This window comes from Mus musculus, chromosome 6 (assembly GCF_000001635.26).
Source record: "Mus musculus strain C57BL/6J chromosome 6, GRCm38.p6 C57BL/6J".
Classification (NCBI taxonomy): domain Eukaryota; kingdom Metazoa; phylum Chordata; class Mammalia; order Rodentia; family Muridae; genus Mus; species Mus musculus.
The window spans coordinates 125,776,011-125,798,637 of record NC_000072.6 but is presented as its reverse complement, the minus strand read 5'-3'; the positions used below and the strand labels follow the sequence as shown (position 1 = coordinate 125,798,637).

At 45.1% G+C, this 22,627-nt stretch overlaps 1 protein-coding gene and 1 long non-coding RNA gene across 7 annotated transcripts in view; one reads left to right on the top strand and one right to left on the bottom strand.

Moving 5' to 3' along the window:
* Positions 1-22,627, bottom strand: part of Ano2 (anoctamin 2) — a 349,715-nt gene that overhangs the window by 241,496 nt on the left and 85,592 nt on the right. For all 6 annotated transcript variants that reach the window (NM_153589.2, NM_001364562.1, XM_006506117.3 and 3 more), the window contains 3 exons: positions 8,246-8,397; positions 5,027-5,081; positions 2,341-2,392 (listed from right to left, as the gene is read on the bottom strand). In NM_153589.2, the coding sequence (NP_705817.2) occupies positions 2,341-2,392; positions 5,027-5,081; positions 8,246-8,397 (259 nt within the window). The remainder of the gene's footprint in view (positions 1-2,340; positions 2,393-5,026; positions 5,082-8,245; positions 8,398-22,627) is intronic.
* Gm38898 lies at positions 7,387-11,353 on the top strand. The gene is made up of 3 exons (XR_869435.1): positions 7,387-7,460; positions 10,613-10,680; positions 11,271-11,353. It is a non-coding gene; the product is annotated as a predicted gene, 38898 (long non-coding RNA).

Here is a 22,627-nt window from a genome sequence, read left to right as displayed (position 1 = left end):
GTTCTAGGTCCACTTGTAACAACTTCAACTCAGCATGTGGCCATGGGCAAGTCTCCTATGCTCCTTGTGCCATCTGTAGCTGATGATAACTCCCAGCATTCCACTGTCTCCAGGAGCCATGAGCCTGATGCTGGATAATTCCTGTTGATACTGAGAAGCAGATCTGGAAGGTAATTGCTTCCCACTTCATGCTCCTCTTCCATTGTGTATGTGATTATACCCAGCACCTATACTGCATTGTCTCATAATTATCTAGTTACACATCTGGCTGGATGACTACACTACAGGCCCCCTCAATGGCTGACAGTAGGTCAGTTCATCTTGGCATTCCTCAGCTTCTGATGTGTCATCTGACACACAGCAGGTGCTCAAAATATATGCTTTTAAATGTCGAAGAAGAAAGTCAGATTTTGAACACTACTGGGCAACAACAAAATCCTAAAGATGTTTGACTTTGAGACAACACACACACTAAATACTAAAAGGGGGAAAGAAAACAGAATTTGTTCAAGCAGCCAGCTTCCTGTGACCTTCCAATAATCCTGGGGATTATCCTTTCCCAGAGCCCTAGCTTTTAAGGACTTTCCAGTTTACAAAGCAAACTCACTGTTGCCTGTTTAATCTTTACAAAAACTCTGAAAGATACATTTACCATCTCCATTCCACACAAAGGAAAGTGGATTGTAGAAAGGTTAAGTCTCTGTCTGTGAACACAGTCAAAAACTCACCAGCCATTGCTATGGAACTAATAGGCTTGGCATTTTAAAAATTAATTCATTAGATAAAGTCAACTGAGTAGAATATGCAAAGCAGAAAGCTAGGTGCATAGGTTCATACCTGCATGGGGCATAGGAACATAGGTGCATAGCTGCATAGAGGCACAGGGGCATAGGGGCAGAGAATAATAAGGGCATAGGTGCATATCTGCACAGGAGCATATGTGCATAGCTGCACAGGGGCATGGGGGCATAGCTGCATAGTGGCATAGGGGCATAGCCACATAGGGCATAGGTGTACAGGTCTATAGAGACACAGGTGCAAAAGGGCATAGGGGAATAGGGGCTCGGGGGCATAAATAATGGTTTAAGCACATCTCCAAGGATCACTGCCTGTGAGTCAAAGCCATGAGTATAAAGACTAAGCAAGAAAGAGACTGGGGTTAGTGGAAGCTCCAAAGAGCATTATGGGAGAATCAGTGGACCAGAGTTGATCTGGGAATGAGCAATAATAAAATTGAGGCAGTCACCGCTCATGTGTCTACCTCTGCCACTTTGTGCATCTCTGAGCAGCAGACTGCCTGCCTTGGTGTATATGTTCTGAAATATTGGGGCTTTTGCTCCAATGGAACAGAAATAGTCATATCTGGAAAATATTCCACAAGGTAAATGGATTCCACCAGTCACAGTGAAGAGAATGTTGGCTTTAAGAGAAAGTTGCTGTATGATCAAAAGCAGTCTGGGCAGGAGGACGGAAACTGGGGCAGGAGATCAAGACAGGAACCTCAAGACAGGAACTGAAGCAGAGTCCAGTTTTACATTAGTCATTCACCCTCTCTTGGGGAGAAAGACGTTTCTTCATGCATAGAGTAAGTTAAACACCCTTTAAGACAGCTAAGATACTTTTCTTCCTGAAAACAGTAAATGAAAATTGGCTGAGGTTACTTAAAGCTACTGTATGCTCATTAGTTTTGTTGACTCGGCACAGGCTAGAGTCACCTGGGAAGAGGGAACCCCAATTCAGGAGCTACCTCCATCACATTGACCTGTGGGCACATCCGTGAGGCATTTTACTTAATAGCTAATTGACATAGGAGGACTGACTCTGTGCCCATCGTCATCCCTGGGCAGGCAAACCTAGGTATATAAGGAAAGGAGCCGAATAAGTCACGTGGAGCAAACCCGTGAGCAAGGTTCTTTCACCGACTCTGCTTCAGTTCCTGCCCTAAGGTTCCTGCCCCAGATTCCTTCTTCCTACCCAAGTTGCTTCTGGTCATGGTATTTGTCACAGCAGCCAAAGGCAAACTAGGCCAAGAGAGTTGCAGCTGAATGGTATGGATAGAGTGAAAGATGTAGGTAGAACTGGAAAGAGGAGGACCACCTTCAACCATGATGAGCTGGAGGTCTGGGGGCAGTTTCAACAGCTTGGCAGCATCCTAGACAAGAGGTATAGTGGGCGCCTCTACTCTAGAGCCCAGAATGGCTGCTTAGCCTAAGCTGAAGCCGCTCTTGCTTGTGGGACAAGGGTCTACTTCTCTCCCTGTTGCCCACCAAGGAAGGTGTTGACAGGGCCGCCCCCAGCCCCTCACCACCTCATGGATCACCATGTGGGAGGGCTCCTTACCCATCGTGTTGTTGGCTCGAGAACAGGCCGTCCGCTTCAGAATCTCGTGTACCTAAAAGGGAAGGACGGCAGAGTGATGAATGCCGGGACCATGTGCGTCACCACCCTGTGAGGCAGACTGTCTGGGACAGAGGCACAGGCCTCATCGGGAGGCAGGGGACGCCAAGCATGTGCGGAGCTGATGGCCTCCTTGTCAAACCCATTCAAGCTTGAGTGTTTTGAGGAAGCAAAGAATTTAAACACACACACACACCCCTCATTCTACCCCACCCTGAGAAATGAATCAATAAAAGGCTATAAATTGGCTGCAGTGGCAGAAGGGAAGGAAAACAGAGGCGGCCTGCGTGATACACAACCCTCTTGAGGGCCATGGAGGAAGTGTCTGGGTCTGCCTCCCTCCCATGTGTGAGAGCCTCAGGGAAGGTGTGGTTCCCTTCTCTTCCTTCAGAGAAGGTGCCTCCTCCTCCAGTCTGAGGCACATCTAACTCGGAGAGCATGAAGGAATGCTGGGAAATCACCAGGGTGTGCAGTCAGATGGTGAGGGGCCTGAACCCACCTCAGATCTGTCCCTCTGCTAATAGCACCCAGTCAGAGGCCTAGGAATGTTCTGGAAGGCAACGGGCATGGCGGTGCTTAGTGCGGACAAGCACAGCCTATCCTAGCACTCTCGTTTGCCCAAATTGTTCCTGAGTTCTCACCCTGCCTGATCACAACCTCTCTCTTCCACGGCAGAAGCAGGTAGCATGTGGGTCACCTGCTCTGTTGCAGCTCATGTCTCACAAACCTAAGAGATCTAGACAACACTTGCACCATCATGATTACTTCGAAGATTATCTCTCACATGGAGGGGTACTCCTTTCAGAGAGACTGAGGCATATGTGTCTCAGTGATGGCCATCTAATGACTTCCTCATGGGTCCCAAGCTTCAGCCAGGCCAAGCTAAGATATCCTATCCAAAAGAATTGAGCAAATGACTGAGCCAACAAAGAAGGAAGAACAGAAAACAGTCACGAATTTGTGCCAGTGAGACACCAGGCACAAATGACACCAGGTGGTCAGGATGAAGCCCAAGGATCCCTTTTGCCTTCTCATATTTGGGGGTAGAGCAAGGAAAGGGCAGAGACTAGGGAAGAAAAGCTTCCAGAAGGAGAGATGAGCGAGGGACGTGCTTCATCGCTGCTATTCACACGCCTATATTCAGCCACAGACCTAGAGGGAGTGGCAAATAAATAGTTTGCAGCAGAATGGGGCTCAAGAGTGTTTAATTCTGCTTCTAATACAGCAGTAATTCAATTACAATAATAATTAGGAACAGCATTTATATGGCCTTGTATTTTTTTTTACAAGCACTTTGCAATGATCAGTTAATCTCCACACCCTGTAAGCCCCCCCCCACTCCGCCCTCGATGTGGGAGCCAAGTCATGTTGGGAATGAATTGACTTACAATAGCATCAAAGAAAACAGGAAGTTTACACCCTTTTCCATAGGAAGGGAAAAGAAATCATATGCCCATTTTAAAATAAATCCTTCCTAAAACATGGCATGAGGGGGCCAGAGATGATGATGATGATGATGATGATGATGATGATGATGTTGTTGACAGTGTTTGTTTGGTCTTGGTTTTGGTTTTTTATCTTGAGAGCAACAGTGAAGGCCACGTGTCTATGTGTGTTGGAAAAGCTCAGTTACTGTTCCTTCTCACCTTCTGCATCACCGGGTTGATGGGAAGTCTTTCTAAGTCCCTCTCCCATATTTATTCAGCACCGGACATGTAAGCTCCTTCCTAAGGAATGGTACTTCTATGTTTCCCTCGTGGGGATAAGCTCTAGTGAGCTCTGGTCCCTCTGGCCTTCCTCTGCCAACAGACTGTGTGTTGTCTAGAGTAGTAGGGAATAAACTGATCAGTAAGGAAAGATAGCATGTGTCTGGAGATGGGCTCGCAAGAACAGAGGATAGACACAGATTTGTATTAGAGTCAAACTCCAATAAAGTTTTATACCAAACTTTTAGTATAAAAGAAAGGAAAGAGGAGAGAAGGGAGGGAGGGAGGGAGGGAGGGAGGGAGGGAGGGAGGGAGGAAGGAAAGAAGGAAGGAAGGATGGAAGGAAGGACAGGCACGTTACAGTCAGGAATGTTGGCTCTCTGTTTTATTATTGGGCAAGCTGGCTAATTAGCATTTCCTGTGAAATAAATTCACATGAGTCATTGCCATGGGGTTGAAGGAGAAAATGCTCATAGAAAGGCGCACTATCCCAGCAGCCAGGACTACTTCCAGCCTTGTTCAGACACTAACAATCTATATGATTTTTTCCTAATGCAATGCTTCTTATAGCCTTGGGTTTTGGGTTTGTTGGTTTTTTTTTTTTTTTAATCTGTAAACCAAGGAGTTGCCTTAACTGATATCAAGTCCTACGATCTCTAACATCCCCTGATTCTGTGATTCTAAGACAGATCTGCTTCGAGAGTTCATAAGCAGCTACTGCCCCTCAAGCCTTAGCAAGCAAGGAACTTGTTTGTTCTTTCTTGTACCACTGGGATGGTGAGGCTCTTGGATGCCTTACAGTTTCTAGGCAACACCAAGCAAATAATAATGAGAGCTAGCAGGAAGGGAAAGGAAATGCCCTGCCAAACATATACCTGACCACTCCCAACACCCTTTACTAAGCCAGTACACCCATTACTTACAATGCGGCTCCGGGTAGCATTGTCAAAGAAGGTGTCCTTTTCCTGGATGTTGTACCTAGAGGATCCAAGAGAGCAAATGGTGAATCCAACCTATTTCACCACCCTACCCTGACACCACTGTCCCCACAGCCCAGGGCAAACCCTTTGGGAAGCAACATGGCAAAACATGAAAGTTCTCACACACTCAAGACACACAGCATGAACGCTTGTGTTGAGCCAGGAATCCTGAAAAACTCTCTGTAGAAATTGTTAATTAATGAAAATAAATGAGGAGAAGGCAACTATCATAAAGAGATCCAGTACAAAGTTAGTCAACTTCAAAGTTGATATGAAAGATTGTCATGAAGGCATTGAAAATTGTAACTATGAAAAGTTTGTAAATAGAAAGTTTGTGATAGAAAATACTATGCCATGGTAAGTTTTCCAAATTAAAGCAGATGGGAAATATACCTATGCCTGGAAAAAGACAGTGAAAATGGTAGGGGAGGGCTAGCTTGGGGGGTATTGGAATCATAACTATTTGTCTTTCAAAATTCCATTTTGTATTCTCATTGTCATTCCATCAGTAGATAACACACTCAATTATGAAAGGCCTGTGAGTATTCATATACTGAACAACAAACAACAGCAAAGCACTTGAAAGACAGTGGGAGCTAGAGTTTGAGGGCAGCCTGGGTTACACAACAAGAACCTGTCTTAAAACTAAAACACAAAGTCCCACAGCACCTATGAAGTGCTCCCTATGCCAGGATCCCTGTTAAGGACCAAGATTACTGGACCTTCTCCTTACTCTCCTGGGAATCACCAGCGGCGTGTGTCACAGTGACTGATGCCAAGTGAAGCATGGCTCTGTGTAGACTGGTTTTGTGAGGACGATGACAGAGATCAGACTTCTGATTGGGAAGAACAGAATTTTCTAAGATAGAAACAGTCTATTCACTGGCCTTAAAGGATAGCAAAAGTGAGACAATGGGGAATGTGTGGGAGATAGCTGATCAGAGGCCAGCATTCCCATGAATGAACGCCGAGGGAAAGGAAGCATGGAAGAAAACAGATACAAACGTATCCGCACGTTCACCAACTGTGGACCATGTGTGATACACTGGTCTACCAAGCAAGATGTGAAATAGCATGACTGTCACATAGGTAACCAATCACTTTCTCATTAGATTTCCCTGGTATTGCAAACCTAGACAAAAGCTCACAGATAGAAATGTCATAGGCCCTAGCATAGGTCATAGCCCTAGTAGTAGGGGTAACCTACTACTATTTCTTTGCTAAGTGGACATATTGACAAACTGGCTTCTAAATATTTGTTCATACACAAGATTCAGGGCACTCGGTTTTGGTGAGAGAAGCTTCTTTATGCAGTAAGTGGAAGTCAATGTAGAGACTCTTAAGTGATAAAAAGTGTTGAGAATAAGTGGCTCAGCTGGGCAGTGGTGGCGCATGCCTTTAATCCTAGCACTTGGGAGGCAAGTGGATTTCTGAGTTCAAGGCAAGCCTGGTCTATGGAGTGACTTCCAAGACAGCCAGGTCTATGTAGAGAAACCCTGTCTTGAAAAAAACAAAAAGAGTAAGTGGCTCTTAAATGCTCACCCCTTACAGAACATCTATATCACCCACTCCAAGGCTCAGAGGAAGAAGGAGAAGGGGGGAAGGGAAAGATGAAGAGGAAGAAGCAGAAGCAGAAGAGGACAAGGAGGAAGAGGAAACACTGTTAGAACTAGACTAGAGGAGGGGTAGGAGAAATTGTCTTATGGACATTACAGTTGTTGACTGCACTCATGAAATCACAGCAGCTGCAGTTACCTACACACGACTGGGCCCTATAGCAGTCCATCGTAGATAGGGGAGGGGCTTTGGAAGCCTTGCTCTTCCTGAGGAGCCTTTAGCATTAGTAACTACTGAAAAGGGGGGGGGTCATTTTCTTCAGTGGTGTAACTGCTGGTTAGTTGCCTATGCTGTTATATAACCCTTGACCCAGAGTTGAGTCAACTCACTGGGTCACAAAAGAGAGAGAGAGAGAGAGAGAGAGAGAGAGAGAGAGAGAGAGAGAGAGGGAGGGAGGGAGGGAGGGAGGGAGGGAGGAAGGAAGGAAGGAAGGAAGGAAGGAAGGAAGGAAGGAAGGAAGGAAGGAAGGAAGGAAGGAAAGGAGGGAGGGAGGGAGGGAGAGAGGGAGGAAGGAAGGAAGGAAAGGGAAAAAGAAAAGATCTAGAAGTATGAAATAAACTTGCTGGGGAGAAGAAAGGGCTCAGTAGGAATGGGAGGAAGATGAGATGGGGTAGAGAGCAGTATGTAGGTTCACACTACATTATACACGTGCATGAAGAAGGGGTGTCATGCTGGCTCTTGCTGTGTCACCTATGTCTGTGTGAGCCTGGGTTGGCCTTGGAATTTGATTTTCTCCTTGGAGCAGAAGGATACTTATAAGGTAACGGTGGGAGATGGGGACTTGTTGCGAAACAGCATATGAAAATGCATAGAATTGTTGTCAATCATGACAATATGAATGTGAGACCTTCTCCAATGAGCACAGAAACACTGCTTCTAAAACTGATGATCTTTGTGTCTTCTTGGCCTCTGTGCCCCCTCTTTGCCTTATTCATCCGATCCCCATCACCCCAGACGGGTTTTGGCCAGAGCCCCTGTGTGTGCTTGATGCTGCATCTTTCATTCCCCACTTCCCTACCATGCTCATTTCTTCTATAGATTTCCCAAATGACCATACCCATAAAGAGATTTTTATTCACTCTTTGTGAGTAGGGAGAACATTTCCACAGAATCCAAGAGAGCACAAGTAGGCAATGGGTATGTAGAAATCCAGAATTTTCCTCCACCTTCTCACTGTTGTATCACATACTACCAAAACCTAATCCGATGAACTTGGCAGAGGGACTTCCCCATGGAAGGTAAGCACTTTCCTTCTCGTCGAGTTTTACACTTCAATCCTGGCTGTCCCCTAGCTCTCCATCCAGCCTATAGAGTGGCCAAGAAGCAGGCAGGAGTTCCTGCCTGAATGTCCAGGGCTGTTCGGAATAACTTCATAGATGAAGGGCAGACAGGGATGTAGGAACTGTTTCCCCTGGAGAGCTGCTCTCTCCACCTGGATTCCAGATCCCGGGGTCACCATGTCCCAAGCCTCGGGGTTCAGGCATGGAATGACACTGGAGGTCTGCCCCTCTCACGCGCCTTCCCAAGTGACTCCCATATACTCACAGGTACATTTTTTCCCTGGAGAATGGGTAGGAGAGGTTTTTCATCCTGTTGTTGCTGTGTTCAGGAACTCTGGGCTGCAGGGGTGAACTGAGCGTCTGCAGAATGGCGCTGAACTTCTTTGCGATGCTGCCTCCTGCTTTGATCTCGTACATCTATGAAAAAATAAAAATAAAGCACAGGATGCCACACGCAACACCTGAAAATGAGCAAGGGGCAGAGGTCCCCACAAGGGACAGAGGTCCCGGAGGAAATACCCTGAGCAAAGGGACAGGCAGCAAGAATAAGAGGCAGGTTTCTTTCTTTTTCTTCATCGCTCTTTAGAAGTTCCTCTCAGTCACACATGCTGTGGATGCGGGTGTCCAATTCAAAGAAACACGCAGATTCCAAACTTTCTGACCGTCCTACCGTCTTACAGAAACCACAGGCGTACCATGAGACAATCGCCATACCTCCACTCGATAAACGCATATAGAATTGTAAGAGAGAAAATACCAGGTGCTTGACACCACCTAGCTCTGATTCCCACACTGCCCAGTTAGGTATAATGGGGATCCTCCCAGCTCTGCCTCCTCTGCACTGAGATGTCGTCAAGTGAGTGTTACCACATCAAGCTTTTGACATGGATGCTGGGGATTGGACTCAGGTCCTTGTGCTTCCGTGGCAAACACTTTTCCAACTGAGCTCTCTTTCCAGTCCCTTCCCCTCATAGTAAACATTCAATGGTAACTGACCTAATAATAATGATCATTAGTTTCGGCTCATATGATTGTTTGCTTACGTTGCAGAGACCACTTATGCCTATATTACAGCTTTTACTTGTATTTCAATGTTTATTTGTTTTTATTTTATGGGTGTTTTTGCCTGCCTATATGTCTGTGCACCATATGAGTGCCTGATGCCCACGGAAGCCAAAAGAAGGCATCAGATCTGTAGCTGAAGGTTGTGAGGGTGGCACTAGGGATTGAACCTGGGTCCCCTGGAAGAGCCGCCAGAGCCCTTATCCTCTAAGCCATCTCCCCAGTGCCCATTATAACCTTTAGACCTTCAGGTTTGTAAATGCAGTAATTGAAGCACAGGTGCCATGATTCCGAAACGCTGTGATGATAGATACTGGCTCTCCACAGGTCATTCCCCTTCCCAGATAAAACATTCCTCCCCAATCCTTCCCTAAACCTGGCTGGGCTGTGTGGCCACTTGATGAGTAAAATATGATAGAAGGGACCAGTCAGCCCATCCTATAAGATCAGTGGCTTCCACTCGAAGCTTTTCATGTTCTAAAATGTCCTGAGAGTCCCCAGACAGGGGAAAGCACCTAGCTAGACTCCCTTCAAACTTCCCTGCAAACAGCAGACATGGAAACAACCCCCACCTTGAACCCCAAGCCACCAAGAGACCACAGCCGCTAGCATGCCACCATGTGGAGTCAAATGGTCCTGACCTCACCTCTGCTCAAGCTTCTGACCACAGAGTCACTCTTGTCTGCTCAATTCTGACACATGTGCCTACATTACAGCTTTAGTTTTTATTAAGGTACTACATAAATTTTATTTAGCAATTAGTAATAAAAGTACTAAGTAAATTTAAGCTACTAAATAAATTGTGTTAAGCCTACTATTAAGTTACTATTGAGTTACTGAAATTGGCTTAACTTTTTCACGCTGCCGTGATGAGTAGAACAGCAGCCAGCATGCAAGGCATTATGACGGAAAAGTCTGCCCTCTTCTCCACCATGCTATTTTCAAGCTCAGAGAATATGCACGAGGGTGCGCTGAGATAATGGCAGCCAAGGGTGTGCAGGGGTCTTTGAGGCTCCAGGAAAGGTGGCAGCACTTTCAGCTGGGGAATCTGAAAAGCTTGTCACTGGTGTGCGTGAGATGCGCTTCAGCTGGCTTCAACCAAAGAGCCACCTTCTTTCTCATTTTGTCATAAAAATGATAGGAAGTGGTGGCGGGGACAGGGGCTGGGGATCCTTCCAGCCAATAACTTTATATCTTCTGAACAGTTTTTATTTCTTTTCAGTTAAAATAAATTAATACATATCTGCTACTAAAAACAAAAACAAAATCAGGAAAACAGTAACTAAATGGTAAAGTTGGGGTTTTGTTTTGTTTTGTTTTGTTTTTTCATTTTTGACCCAGTCTTACCTTTTTTTTCCTGAGGGACACTCTATGAATAGTTTATAGTATATTCCATCCAATCTTCAGATATATATGTATATGTGTATATATACACATATTAAGTACACACACACACACACACACACACACACACCCCACTCACTGAAACGCTTTCATTTCCCACCATGAAAGAATAACAGACACCAGTCCTGAAAAAACATAAACATGGGGAAAACATGTTTGTTCCCAGACAAAATGCAGGATATGATGGCTTCCCAGACAGTGATCATCAGACAGCAGCAGGAGAAAACAGACAAGGTGAGTCCTGGGGTAGCTTCAGGCCCCTGCCTTGAGAACTCAGGGAAACAAAACAAGTGGATCCCTTCAGATTCCCTGAGGTACAGGAGCAGAGATATAAGCCTGAGGAATTCAAAACAAGAATTCATCCACTAAGAGGGGACTCCGCTCAAAGGAGCACAGAGGTCTACTGAACCCTTGAGCATTTACTGTGTAGGTGTGAAAAATGACTCCATATAAGAGAAAGAACCATCTGGAAGGAGTGGGAATGGCACCTATTTCCCAGGCCAGATGGAAAAACCCTATAATTCTTGGGGCATTGGGCGACCATTGGTTTACTCAGTGGTGGTGGATAATTAGGCTTAGACTGAGAGTCCCTCCAGACCCACTTAACAAGTCATAAAAGAGGGAAGTAGGCTAAATAGCTTTGAAGGTATTTCCCAAGTCTAGCATAACCATGACTTGAAACATTTAAGGAAAAGAAGCATTCGTTCATGGCACAAGCATTTCTAGGCATCTCCTGGAGACCCACAGCTTGGTAGTTGATGGATTCAAGTGCTGGGCATATGCAGGGGTGACAAGAACTCTAATAATGACCCTGTCCCTTGCAGTATGCTCAGCAGTGCGCTCAGCACCTGCACCATGAGCTGCTTCTCAGCGGAACCTGTGAAGACACCACAAGCCCTACCAGAGAGGAGCAGGACCTCACAGATGAGAACACCGAGGCACAGATGGACAGGAAGGTCTCCTGGATGCCCTGTCTAGGACTCTTCCCTTAGTCCAATGGCCTTCCACCCTCAGCAAAGTCCCATCGTCTGTCCCAGGGGAGGAAGCCAGCTTGAATGTCCCCTTAAAAGGGGACTAAGCCCACCAGCTTAGGTTCTCATTTCACCTTCCCAGAAAGACACTCAATGCTCTCTATTATTGATAATAATCGTTAGCAGCATCATTATTACTGTTATTCTTGGACATCAGAGAATTATGAACATCCTCAGAAATAGCAAGACACATGTTATCCAGCTGTTCCCCATTATGCCTCCCTGGGTACACGATGCGCCTCCCTGGGTACACGTTGTGCCTTTCATGTGTTTAAAATCATAAATAATCGTTAAAGTATGTTGCTCTTATTTTTTATTCCTGGGCTCAAATGTGGTTCTCATAAAAGCATGCTTTGGCCCCACTGTCACAGTCTAAGGGGTTCACTGAGATTTCTTTTGTCTTACTTCTTTCTTCCTCCTTGTCTCTCCTCATCTCCCCACCCCCCACAAGGGCACATCAGTGTGGTCCCAAGACTCACTTGTTTTCCCTCTGCATTAAAATCACGTGCTTTGCTGAGACACAGGGAGCCAAGGTTTTAGTGATGTCTCTCTTGGGCAACATACAAGTCATTGTCTCCACTTTACAGATAAGAAAACTGAGTAGCATGGCAAGTTTAATGAACATACATGAAGGAGCACCCCCCCCCAAAAAAAAAAACAAAGAAAATGTATAGCAAAGTAAGATTCAAATGCTATCATCCTAATGATCTCTACCATGGTCTGTGAAGAGCCCTCTCTGCAAATGGCCAGGACAGATCAGCCAGCAAGAATACAGGCCAGGCATAAAGTTGGATGTCGTCCCATCTGGCACATCCTGTGGATAAAAGTCAGTTTACCTGTCTTTATGCCTGTTAATTGGCTTTTCCTTAGTTACCACATCAGCTGTCAGATCATTGGTGTCCCGCTGTCATCCTTTCTAGCATCTCTCTCACCTCCACAGTCATAGAGTGTCTGAAGACTATCTTGTGACCTCTGCTCCCTTTAATTTCCAAAAACCAGGTGGAGAAGCAAGATAGACAAGATGGCATGAGGACCCAGGCATGAGATGGACTAGGACGGAAGATGGGTGGACTAGGACGGAAGGCTATGCAGTCAGAGAAGAGGAAGCCAAGCAAAGATGCAAAGAACTCCCATCTCTTGAAAACTCTGTTTTCATCCCTCCAGTGGTGCCAAAGAGACACTCAGCATGTGCCGCACCATGGCTAAGAATTTTAGGCTGCTGCGCATCTGTCCTTGCTCACTGCCCATAAGCACATTTGTCCATGCACGCGAGTGCTAAGCCATCTCCCCATCAAAATGGAAGTGACACCAGAAGCTGAGATGCTCAGCTGTATCATCTCAGCTGTAAACCTAGAGCCAGCAGGGAGGTCTCGGTGGGCACAACCAGAAACTGAGCAGCCCTTCACCACTCTATCTGTGACTACAGGTTGAGTTTCCTGTCTGTAGCCATCGTGTAGACGGTGATACACTGACAAGAAAGAAAGAAAGAAAGAAAGAGAGAGAGAGAGAGAGAGAGAGAGAGAGAGAGAGAGAGAGAGAGAGAGAGAAGGAAGGAAGGAAGGAAGGAAGGAAGGAAGGAAGGAAGGAAGGAGAGAGAGAGAGAAGAGAAGAGAAAAAAGAAAAGAGAAGAGAAGAGAAGAGAAGAGAAGAGAAGAGAAGAGAAGAAAAGAAAAGAAAAGAAAAGAGAAAAGAAGGAAGACCTTTCTCTGTTGTCCAATCCTGTATTTGTTTATGGTTTTTATTCCTGTTGTCAGCATGTCCTCTACACATGAATGAATGTTTGCTGACTTTTAAATTTTGGGATAAAATCCAAGCTTTTTACATGGCTGACAAGGCCTGTTATGTTATGAGCTGTGCCTCCCAGCTTCCTCCTTGGTTTGATTCTGCTCTCCTTACAGCCTGTGCTGCCCCCACCCCCCACCCCCCACCCTCTGCCCACACCCCTATACTCCTCTCAGTTCCTCTCACAGGAGATATTTTTTGACCTTGGGACCTGGGGGTATATCTTCCCTTCTCTGGAAATGATCTTATTTTCCCTCCCAACTCCCAGAGCTCCTGCCCAGCCTTTAGAGCTGAGCTCCAATGCTCTCCCACCCTCTTCTAAATGAGTCTCTTCCCATTGACTCTCATTATATGCCCCTCTTGTTTTCCTGTGGGTGCCTCTCAATTTACAACTAGCCATAAAATGCTGAATTCTCACCACATAAAAGTCATCAGGGCCAGAGGACATCTGTAGTCACTACCACATTAGCAGAACATCTGGGGCATACTGATTTTCAGAAATTTTCATCAGATGGGTAGAGGATGAAGGATGGAGGATGAATAGAGGCATGGAGGATGGACCAGAGCAAAGAGAAAAAGTTGAAGAAAACCAAACATCCAACATGGCAGAGCACAGACACTGGAACAAGTGCTTTTGGAAAGGTTTGTCCCATAGATGAAGGAGGGAGCCACTCTGTGTTCTAAAAACGCCTCTCTCAAGGAGATTGTGTAGGCCCCATAGAGAGGCCTTGTTAGAAGTGAGCAGTCCAAGTAGGCAGGAGCACTCAGAAGAGGACCAGATATACCATCATGGTTAGGGATTTAGCAGATGGAGGTATAGGTCAGACATCTAGGCTAAGTTACTACAACTCACCTCAGAGAGACAGTAGAGAGGCACTCATAGGAGAACTGGACCCAGAAGAATGTGAACAACTCAAAGAAAATCTGTCTCCAGGACTCTTCACTAAGCAACAAGAATAAAAACCTGTATATACACATAGACATATATACATGTACATATACATATATGGTGTACATATATGTATACACACATAGAGATAGAGAAATAGAGCTAGAGAAAGGTAGGTTGGTAGATGGATAGATAGATGGACAGACAGACAGACAGATGGATTCAACAGATGATAGATTCACAAATCACCATCTGCTTTACACATAGGACACAGAATTTTAAAGTGAAACAGAATTCAGGCTCTGTCTTCCTTACTTTACAGGTGAAAGTAAGTCACTCACAGAACAGTCCTCAGCAATGGAATGATTATAACCTGCGTGCCTCCCACCTGGGACCACAGCATCTTAGATGAATGTCTTTAAATACCTCTACACAACATTGCTTCAGGGCACTCTCAGGCTTCCACAGGAAAGAATGTAGATTACAATAAAACCATATTTCTCTCTAGAAGGCTTCCTCTACACGCTTTAATTAGCCAGATAAAATTCAATGATGCTTCTTGAACATGTTAGATCATGTCTCCTTATATAATTCAAGAGTATTGCTCTGCATAATAAACCTTGAAAGGTGTCCTTTCAGACTACATGCACAGTCTGGTTCAGTGATGGGTTGGTTGGTTGGTTGGTTGGTTGGTTGGTTGGTTTATTCAGCAAATAGAATAAGAGAATGGCTTTAAAGTTGGGCATACATGATTTTGGGTCCCTAGGTCTCTTCTCCAAGCTATGAGGCCTTGGATAAGATCATTAACCTCGCTGAAACTAAGTTTCTTCATCTACAAAATGGGGTTAACATGGTACTTACCGACTCATGTTGTGAGGTAATACAAAATAATACACACAATCTTTCATCAACTGACCCAATGCATGGGGAAATTTTATATTTAGATTTCAGTTGATTTAATCATTGGTCCATGAAATTATACTTGTGGCTTCACGTCTTGATTTTAAGATACTTCCAGCTTCTGGTGTCTGCACCTGTTCCCTGATTGAGTGCGTCATTCTGTCGCTGCCTCTCCCACCTAGTCTTCTCCCCCAAGGACCTCAGCTCCTTCTATCCACTTGTGCCCTTTTCTCCTAAGCACATTGGACTTAGGGCTCACACTGTATCCAGGATGACCTGAGATCTTTGCTTACTAACATCCATAAAGACCCATTTTTTCCAAATGGACCACATTCACAGAATCCAAAGTCAGGGCTTGTGTATCCTTTTTCTACACTGGTATTTGCTCTATTGCAAAGATCTATACTCCTAAGGGATTTAAAATGCAAGTCTTGGGATGTTTCCCTTCATGTGCCAACTGGACTAATCTGTGGGCTGTTCAGGTATTTAGTCAAACAGTTTTGTGAACATATTTGTGAAGGACCTTTGGGGATGAGGTGAGACATTGACTCAGTAGACTAAGTATAGATAGCAGGTTGCCCTCCCTTATGTGGTCTGACCAGATAGAAAAGGGAACCTCTCCCACAAATAAAGGTGATTCCTTCTGCCTGAGTGATTTAAGTTAGGATATCATTTTCTTCTGCCCTTAGAATTAAACTGGATGTCAGTTTTATGATCTTAACACTACCAACATTCAGGCTGATATTTATATGTGTCCTCCTGATTCCCAGGCTTGAGCTTCTCAATTGGATCCAGGGTATCCAACTCACTGACATTCTCTCTCTCTCTCTCTCTCTCTCTCTCTCTCTCTCTCTCTCCCTCTCCCTCTCCCTCTCCCTCTCCCTCTCCCTCTCCCTCTCCCTCTCCCTCTCCCTCTCCCTCTCTCTCTCTCTCCCGTATCTCTCTCCTGTGTTACTAGAGAGCCCCAGCTCACATCTGAATAACTGAGATGTAAGACATTCTGTGTTCCCAGAAAAGTACAGTCCCTGAAGCAGGACAGAGACCATGAGCTGTGGGGGTCTGGAGGAGGGATACATTCTGTAAGACGTTGAGAAGTCAGCTAGCCAAACCAGAAGTCCCTAGAGAGGCAATGATAAGTATCTAAGAACAATTTCCAAAAATATATACAGCTTAATGGAGTCAGTAGTTTCCTCCTAAGGGGCTACTCAAGATAATTAAATTGTCAGGCTTCTTTCCTTCTTAATTGGAATTATGTAAGCTTAGTCTGGTTTTCTCACACTTATCATGAAATGTTGATAGCATCTATGTTATTTCTGTTAGGGAAAGGCAGAAATGGATCATGCCTTAATAAATGCTGTTTTATGAACATGAACGCCAAAACATGGGCTCCATTAGATCAATTATATCATTAGCTCATCAGAAATGTGCTTAAATGATTTTGCAGTAAACCCCTCCCTCAGCTACATTTTAATATCAAATCCTCTCTTTTTATCCAAACTCAGTATAAGAAATGGTCACATACAGATCACCCTAGGGATATCCATAACACCCCACATACATTCTCATTTGCACAAGGCTCAGGGAGCACGGCGGAAGATGGAGGAATGACTATAAGAGCCAAAGGTCAGAAAGGACTAGCATAAAGCAGTGCGTTCTGCACATGACAGGGTCACTGCACTCATGAATTCACAGCAGCAGTGGCTACCTGCACAGGTCAAGCCAACCAACGCTAGTGTAAAGGCTTTCCCCTGATTGAGGAGCTACAGATGGGCAATGGCTTCTGCGGAAGAAAAAGTCCGTTTTCTTTAAGGATGTGGACCCTGGGAAGCTAACTATGTTCCAATGATGAGTGTATAAGAAGCACAAATGACTGGATGGGTTATTAAACAAGAGGAGAGGGGACACAAAGCTGAGAAGGTAGAGAGATGGGAATAGACCTGGGAAAATATATGGTAGGAGTGAGGGGGGATAACTATGACCAAAGTGCATTGTGGTGGTTTGAATGAAAATGGCCCCCATAGGCTCTTGTATTCCAAAACTTAGTTACCAGAGAGTAGAACTGTTTGAAAGTATTAGGACAAGGAGGTGTGGTCTTGTTAGAGGAATTATGCCATAGGACTTTGAGGCTTCAAAAGCCCAGGGCATTCTGCACAGTGCATGCGAGCATGTCTGCCTGCTGCCTATGGATCAGTTTGTAAAGCTCTCAGTGTTTCCATGCTTACCACCGTAATGATCATAGACTAAGCCTCTGAAACTGTAAGCAAGCCCCCAGTTCAATGCTTTCTTCTCTAAGAGTTGTCTTGGTCATGATTTCTCTTCACAGCAATAGAACTGTAACAAAGACATACATTGTATGGCATTCTCAAAAGAATTAATGAAAATATTATATTTTTTAAAGAAAGAAGAGGTTATTCCAGGAGCTGGGCAGATGGTTCAGTAGTTAGGAGTGCTTGCCACTCTTCTAGAGGACTCAAGTTCAATTCCCAGCATCCAGGTTGGATTATAAGTTTATGACCACAGGTAACTCCAGACCAGGATACATGACACCCTCTTCTGGCCTCCACCAACACTGCACTCATATTACATGCATACACACACACACACACACATACACACACACACACACACACACACACACACACACACACACACACACACACACCACAAACTTAGGTCTTTTTTTTTTTAAAGACCATTCTGGTCTCAAATGTAAACTTGCATGACTGAAAACCTAATCTCTTATATGTTGTTCAGAGCCTTTCAAGAAAGTTAATACTTTGGTGATAAAACTTTTTTTTTAATTAAAAAAAAACCTTTGTCCTTCCCACCCCCACAACAAAACAATTCCTCATGCAGATGGCATGAGCCACAGTTCCCGTTGCTCTGGCTACCTGGAAGCTCCACATGAAGTTCTGTCTCCCTTGCATCTGTTATCTGTAGTTCCAATTTCTATCACCTTTATTTCTTCTGTGTTTCCCTACTTGCCCCAGAATGTATAGGTCTCTTCCATCTGTTATTTGTTTGTTTGTTTGTTTTGTTTTGTTTTTCTTTTGCTTTGTTGTAAAGTGGGCCATTCGTATTTTTTTCTTTCTAGTCTCTAATTCAGACTTCATTTTGAGAAGACATGTCATACATTCACACCTGAAAGCAGAGCCCAGAGTAGAATTTTCCCTTGTCACACCTGTCACATGGCTGCTTCCCCTTGGAATAGATTCTCTCAGCTCTCCCTGCTGAGTGGTGAATCTTCCCACAAGCTTTCCCAATCAAGGCCCAGCAGACCCCACACATAGAACAACCATGTTACAGACACCCGTGAATCCCCCTTCCCAGTCCATGGTCTAATGGCCATCTGTTCTTGCCTCTCCACAGACTGCATCTGGACTGCTGGCTGTGTTGGTAAAGGAGTGGCCGGGGCCCATTTCCTACAGTGCTGCAGATGCTGGCTGTGAAGGATGAGGAAAGGAAAAGTGCAGACAGGAGCAACCCAACCCAGTGCCCACTGGGCCAGACATTTCCATAACTTGCTGCCCCTATACCTGCCTTTCACTACAGGGTGACTCATATATGGAAGGCATGTAGATCTCTAGCCCAGTTCTTTTGTTTTGTTTTGTTTTGTTTTGTTTTGTTTTTTTAAGCCTGACAACACTACTTACATGCAAAGGACACTTAATCTGATGTCTTTGTGGGCTCCTGGAGGTAGCACTGAGACCCCTTAATATCAGTCATCAATCTACTTAGCAACAGCTACCAAAGCGCTGACAGATCAGACAAAAGTGGTATCCACCCATGGCCATGGCCATCTGTGTCATGGCCATACCAGCTCTGTGTCCTCTTGAGCTATATTAACATGACTTCATGGACAAGAATAATCCTATAAAAGCCCCAATTACCATGCACACACACACACACACACACACACACACACACACACCCATCTATACCCAGCCTTATCTCTGCTAGAGGCTTGGGGAATGTGAATGTCAGGGGTAAGAAAAGGGTATTCACTCACACAAATAAGCAAGTAGAAGGGGGGATGGCCTAGTTGCTTACTGGGATCTAGGAGCACCATCTCTAGAATAAGCAGAAGAGATAAGACATCTGCCCCCCAACACGACCCATCTCAAATCTTCCTAGACTGTCCAGCACCAAAGGCCAGGCTTCCTACCTCCTCCTGTGTGCGCCTGTTGAACATCCCTTACAAAATGCAGGCCCCTCTGTTGTTGTTTTTGGAAAACAAATGTTTCCTTCCAAGATTCCCCCTCCCAGTTAATATTTGTGCTCAGGACTCTGAGTCCCTGGACACATTACAATGGATTTGTGCAGGTTTGAGACCTCAAGTTCATGATTTCCTCCACATCTTTCCGGTCTCTCTGGACCTTACTGGGTTATGATCCAAGCCGTCACCGACCTGAATGATGCTTAATGGATCCTATACCATGCCTTGCTCTTCATCCACATCCCCACCACCCACAGGAAGTGGCTCTCTGCAAATGTGGCTTATTCTCTTTTTAGACACTTTCCAGACCCATTTTCAAAAAGAGCAATACTGGCCCTCCAACAGACTGTCATGTCTCCTCTTCCCTGATCCGATCCTCAGCCCTCCCTTACCGCAGGAACTGGACTTACCCTACCCCCAGCCTTGGGATCAGAGTCTCTGATTAATTTTTACAAGCACATGTATCCTACCCAGCACAAATTATATCCTCCTCATCTGCTTATAAGACCCCCTTGTGAGGCCAACTACAAGGCCCCAAATGCTATGAATATGGAGAACAGCAGGGGCCATGTGGCTGAACCCACAGACAGATGCCAGAACTTTCCACCTGTGTAGAGTCTGGGAAATGCTAGGAGAAAGTGTTTTCAGTTATCTACAGCCTGGAGGAGCAGTCACAGCCTCACCCAAACCCCAACCCCCCACTTTCTAGGCAGAGCTATGTTCTGTTCTGCAGATAGCCTACAACTGAACTCAATAGCTGGGCTCCTATAGCTGCCTTCTGCCTGGATCTATGCACACTTTCAGTTGCCCTGGGCCCTGTTCTCGGCTCACCAGGGCCTGGACTGCTCTGTATCCTCAAGGCCCTCCAAAGACTTCATAGGGAAGAAACTACATTCGTGCTGGCTGCCTATTGGGTCAGGAAAGAAGCTGACTTGGTACTAAGACTTAAGAAAACACAGAAAAATAGTTTAAAAAAACAGATTCAAGAACAAACTCTTGCATTTCCACACCACCCTTTAAGAACCAGGTTCTTAAAATCACCCACTGAGAAATTAACAGCAGGCAACATTATGAATGAATCATAGATGGGGAAACTGAAGCTCTGAAAGAGGAAGCAATATTCTCCAATCACACAGTAAATGAGTGGAAATCCCAGGCTTCACGTCTGTTCTTGAGACTTGTCTAGTGTAATTTCTAATGCCTGGAACTGTTAAAATGAAAAGGAGAGACCCCAAAGATGGATACTTCATACCATGGCTTTTCCAGGCCAAGTCATTTACAAACTCAAGTCCTGTCTATACAACACTTGCTAAGTTCCAAAAAGCTAATGTATGGCTGCTGCAGCCCAGGAGGAGCCAGGCATACCATTTATGCAAAGCTACCTTACAAAGCTGGGAAGAGACAAAGTAGAGACAAAGCAGATAGGAAGCAAGGTGAATTGGAGGTCATCTGGACAGAAGGAATCAAGGTGGCAGAAAAACAAGAGGTGTTAAGGAATGACTGATGGTACAAAGGACAGAGAAGAAAGCAAGGTAGGTGGTGAAAAGACAGCATGAGAGAGCAAGAAGGTTGGGAGAGCCACAAAGGAAGCCAGGCAGTACACTGGGGATGCAGAGAATGGTACTCGGTTCTCCAGTGCCTCTAAGTTTTCTACTATGAGGATCACAGTCTCCACTACTACTCTTCATGGATAGTAGAGAGTTGCTCACCTTCTTCTCAAACACCACACAGCAAAGATGAAAACAAAGAGCAAGACACAAGTAGGCTGGGGTAAAGACAGCATCAGCTATTCAACTAAACCAAAGAAGAGGGACAGAGAAGTGAATGGGTTGGGCAAGGTAGGATCCTACTAGAAAGAACTAGAGATGTCTACCCAAACCTGAGACACAGGCTATATTGCTAAGAGACCAGGCATACATCCACTGGGAAGACTGGCATTCAGAACAAAGATGGCACATAGATTTATATCAGTGGTATTAGAAATAAAAAGACTAACCCAGAGGATGAAGAACATAGCAATAGGGAGACAATATCTGTGTGAGAAGCTGGGCATGGTGGCACACACCTGCAGGCTTAGCATTTGGGCAGCTAAGATAGGAAATGTGAGAGGCTGAGGCTGGTCGGGGCTACAGAGAGAGATTCTCAGTGTCCCAAATAAGTGAATGAAAAAACGATAAAATAGTGTGACTTATTTCAAACACGTGGTTTCTGCAAAATTGTGTTTTATCAAAAGAACTCATGTCTGTGTTTGTTTATTATTTCACGTACATTTGTTAGTCCAGCTTAATAAATTGTAAGAACAGAATCTGTAGATTCTATTCTTCTTGCAGAGGAGGAATTCCTGCTGGCTCAAACACATACTGGCATTTGATAAGTGTTTTTTGACAGGCAGTAGACCTGTTGGCAGTGAAGATGGTGCAAGCACAGTTCGTGATATGAGTTGGTATTCCCGGCTCTAAGGATGTTCTCAAGAGTGGGGATGAGATGGGGAGGTGGGGACAGCAGTACTGAGAGGCAGCAGATTAGGGAGTTCTGCTCCTGACAGGGAGGTAGAAATGCTTCTTAGGAGGAGAATCATTTATGAAACAGCACTGTATGGGGCAGAAGCACACAGGCAGAGATCTTACCCACAAATCATCACCCATGGTTAACACAACAACCCCAGTGCCTGTTCCAGCACCCTCCCAAAGTCTCATCACAGAAGATCAGAGTACAGTCCCACTCTTTCCCCAAAAATACCCAAGGAGAAGGAATGGGAACCTTAGAAACAAATCATTCTCTTCTCCCGAGAGCTGCTTGCTGGCTCTTGTTGTACAAGGAGACATAGCAGTTGAAAATTCACTGGGGAGGTTTTTTAAACTGTACAGACACTGTTCTAATTGAAAACTGCCTCCCACACCATCTAAACTGCGAGGTGCCCAGCCCACACAGCACAACCCCCCATAGGGATGTGTTTCCCACAGCACTGGTCCCAGAACCTCATTCCATACCAAGCAAGTGAACCCAAATCTCCAGGTGGGACACTGGTACGGAAACACTTCCTACACGGTTTCAATCTACTCCCGTATTGAAGGACCTCCTAGTTTATGGTGGAGCAAAAGCCACCATTTGTGCCCATAGTGTCCTTGGTGCTGTTTTACCCTCCCACCTCACTGTCAGATCCCATGGCCAGGTTTGCTACAGAAAAATGCCTGATGGTTCTAGACCTTCAAGAACAACAGGATGGGAGGCACAATGGGGAAAAATATGAAGATGAGACTTCTCAGACAGCACAGCCCAGGTGGCAGACAGACAGACAGACAGAGGACTACTAGTTCTTCTCTGTCCCACCCACCTCATGGCCACAAACTTAGCATCCCTGGG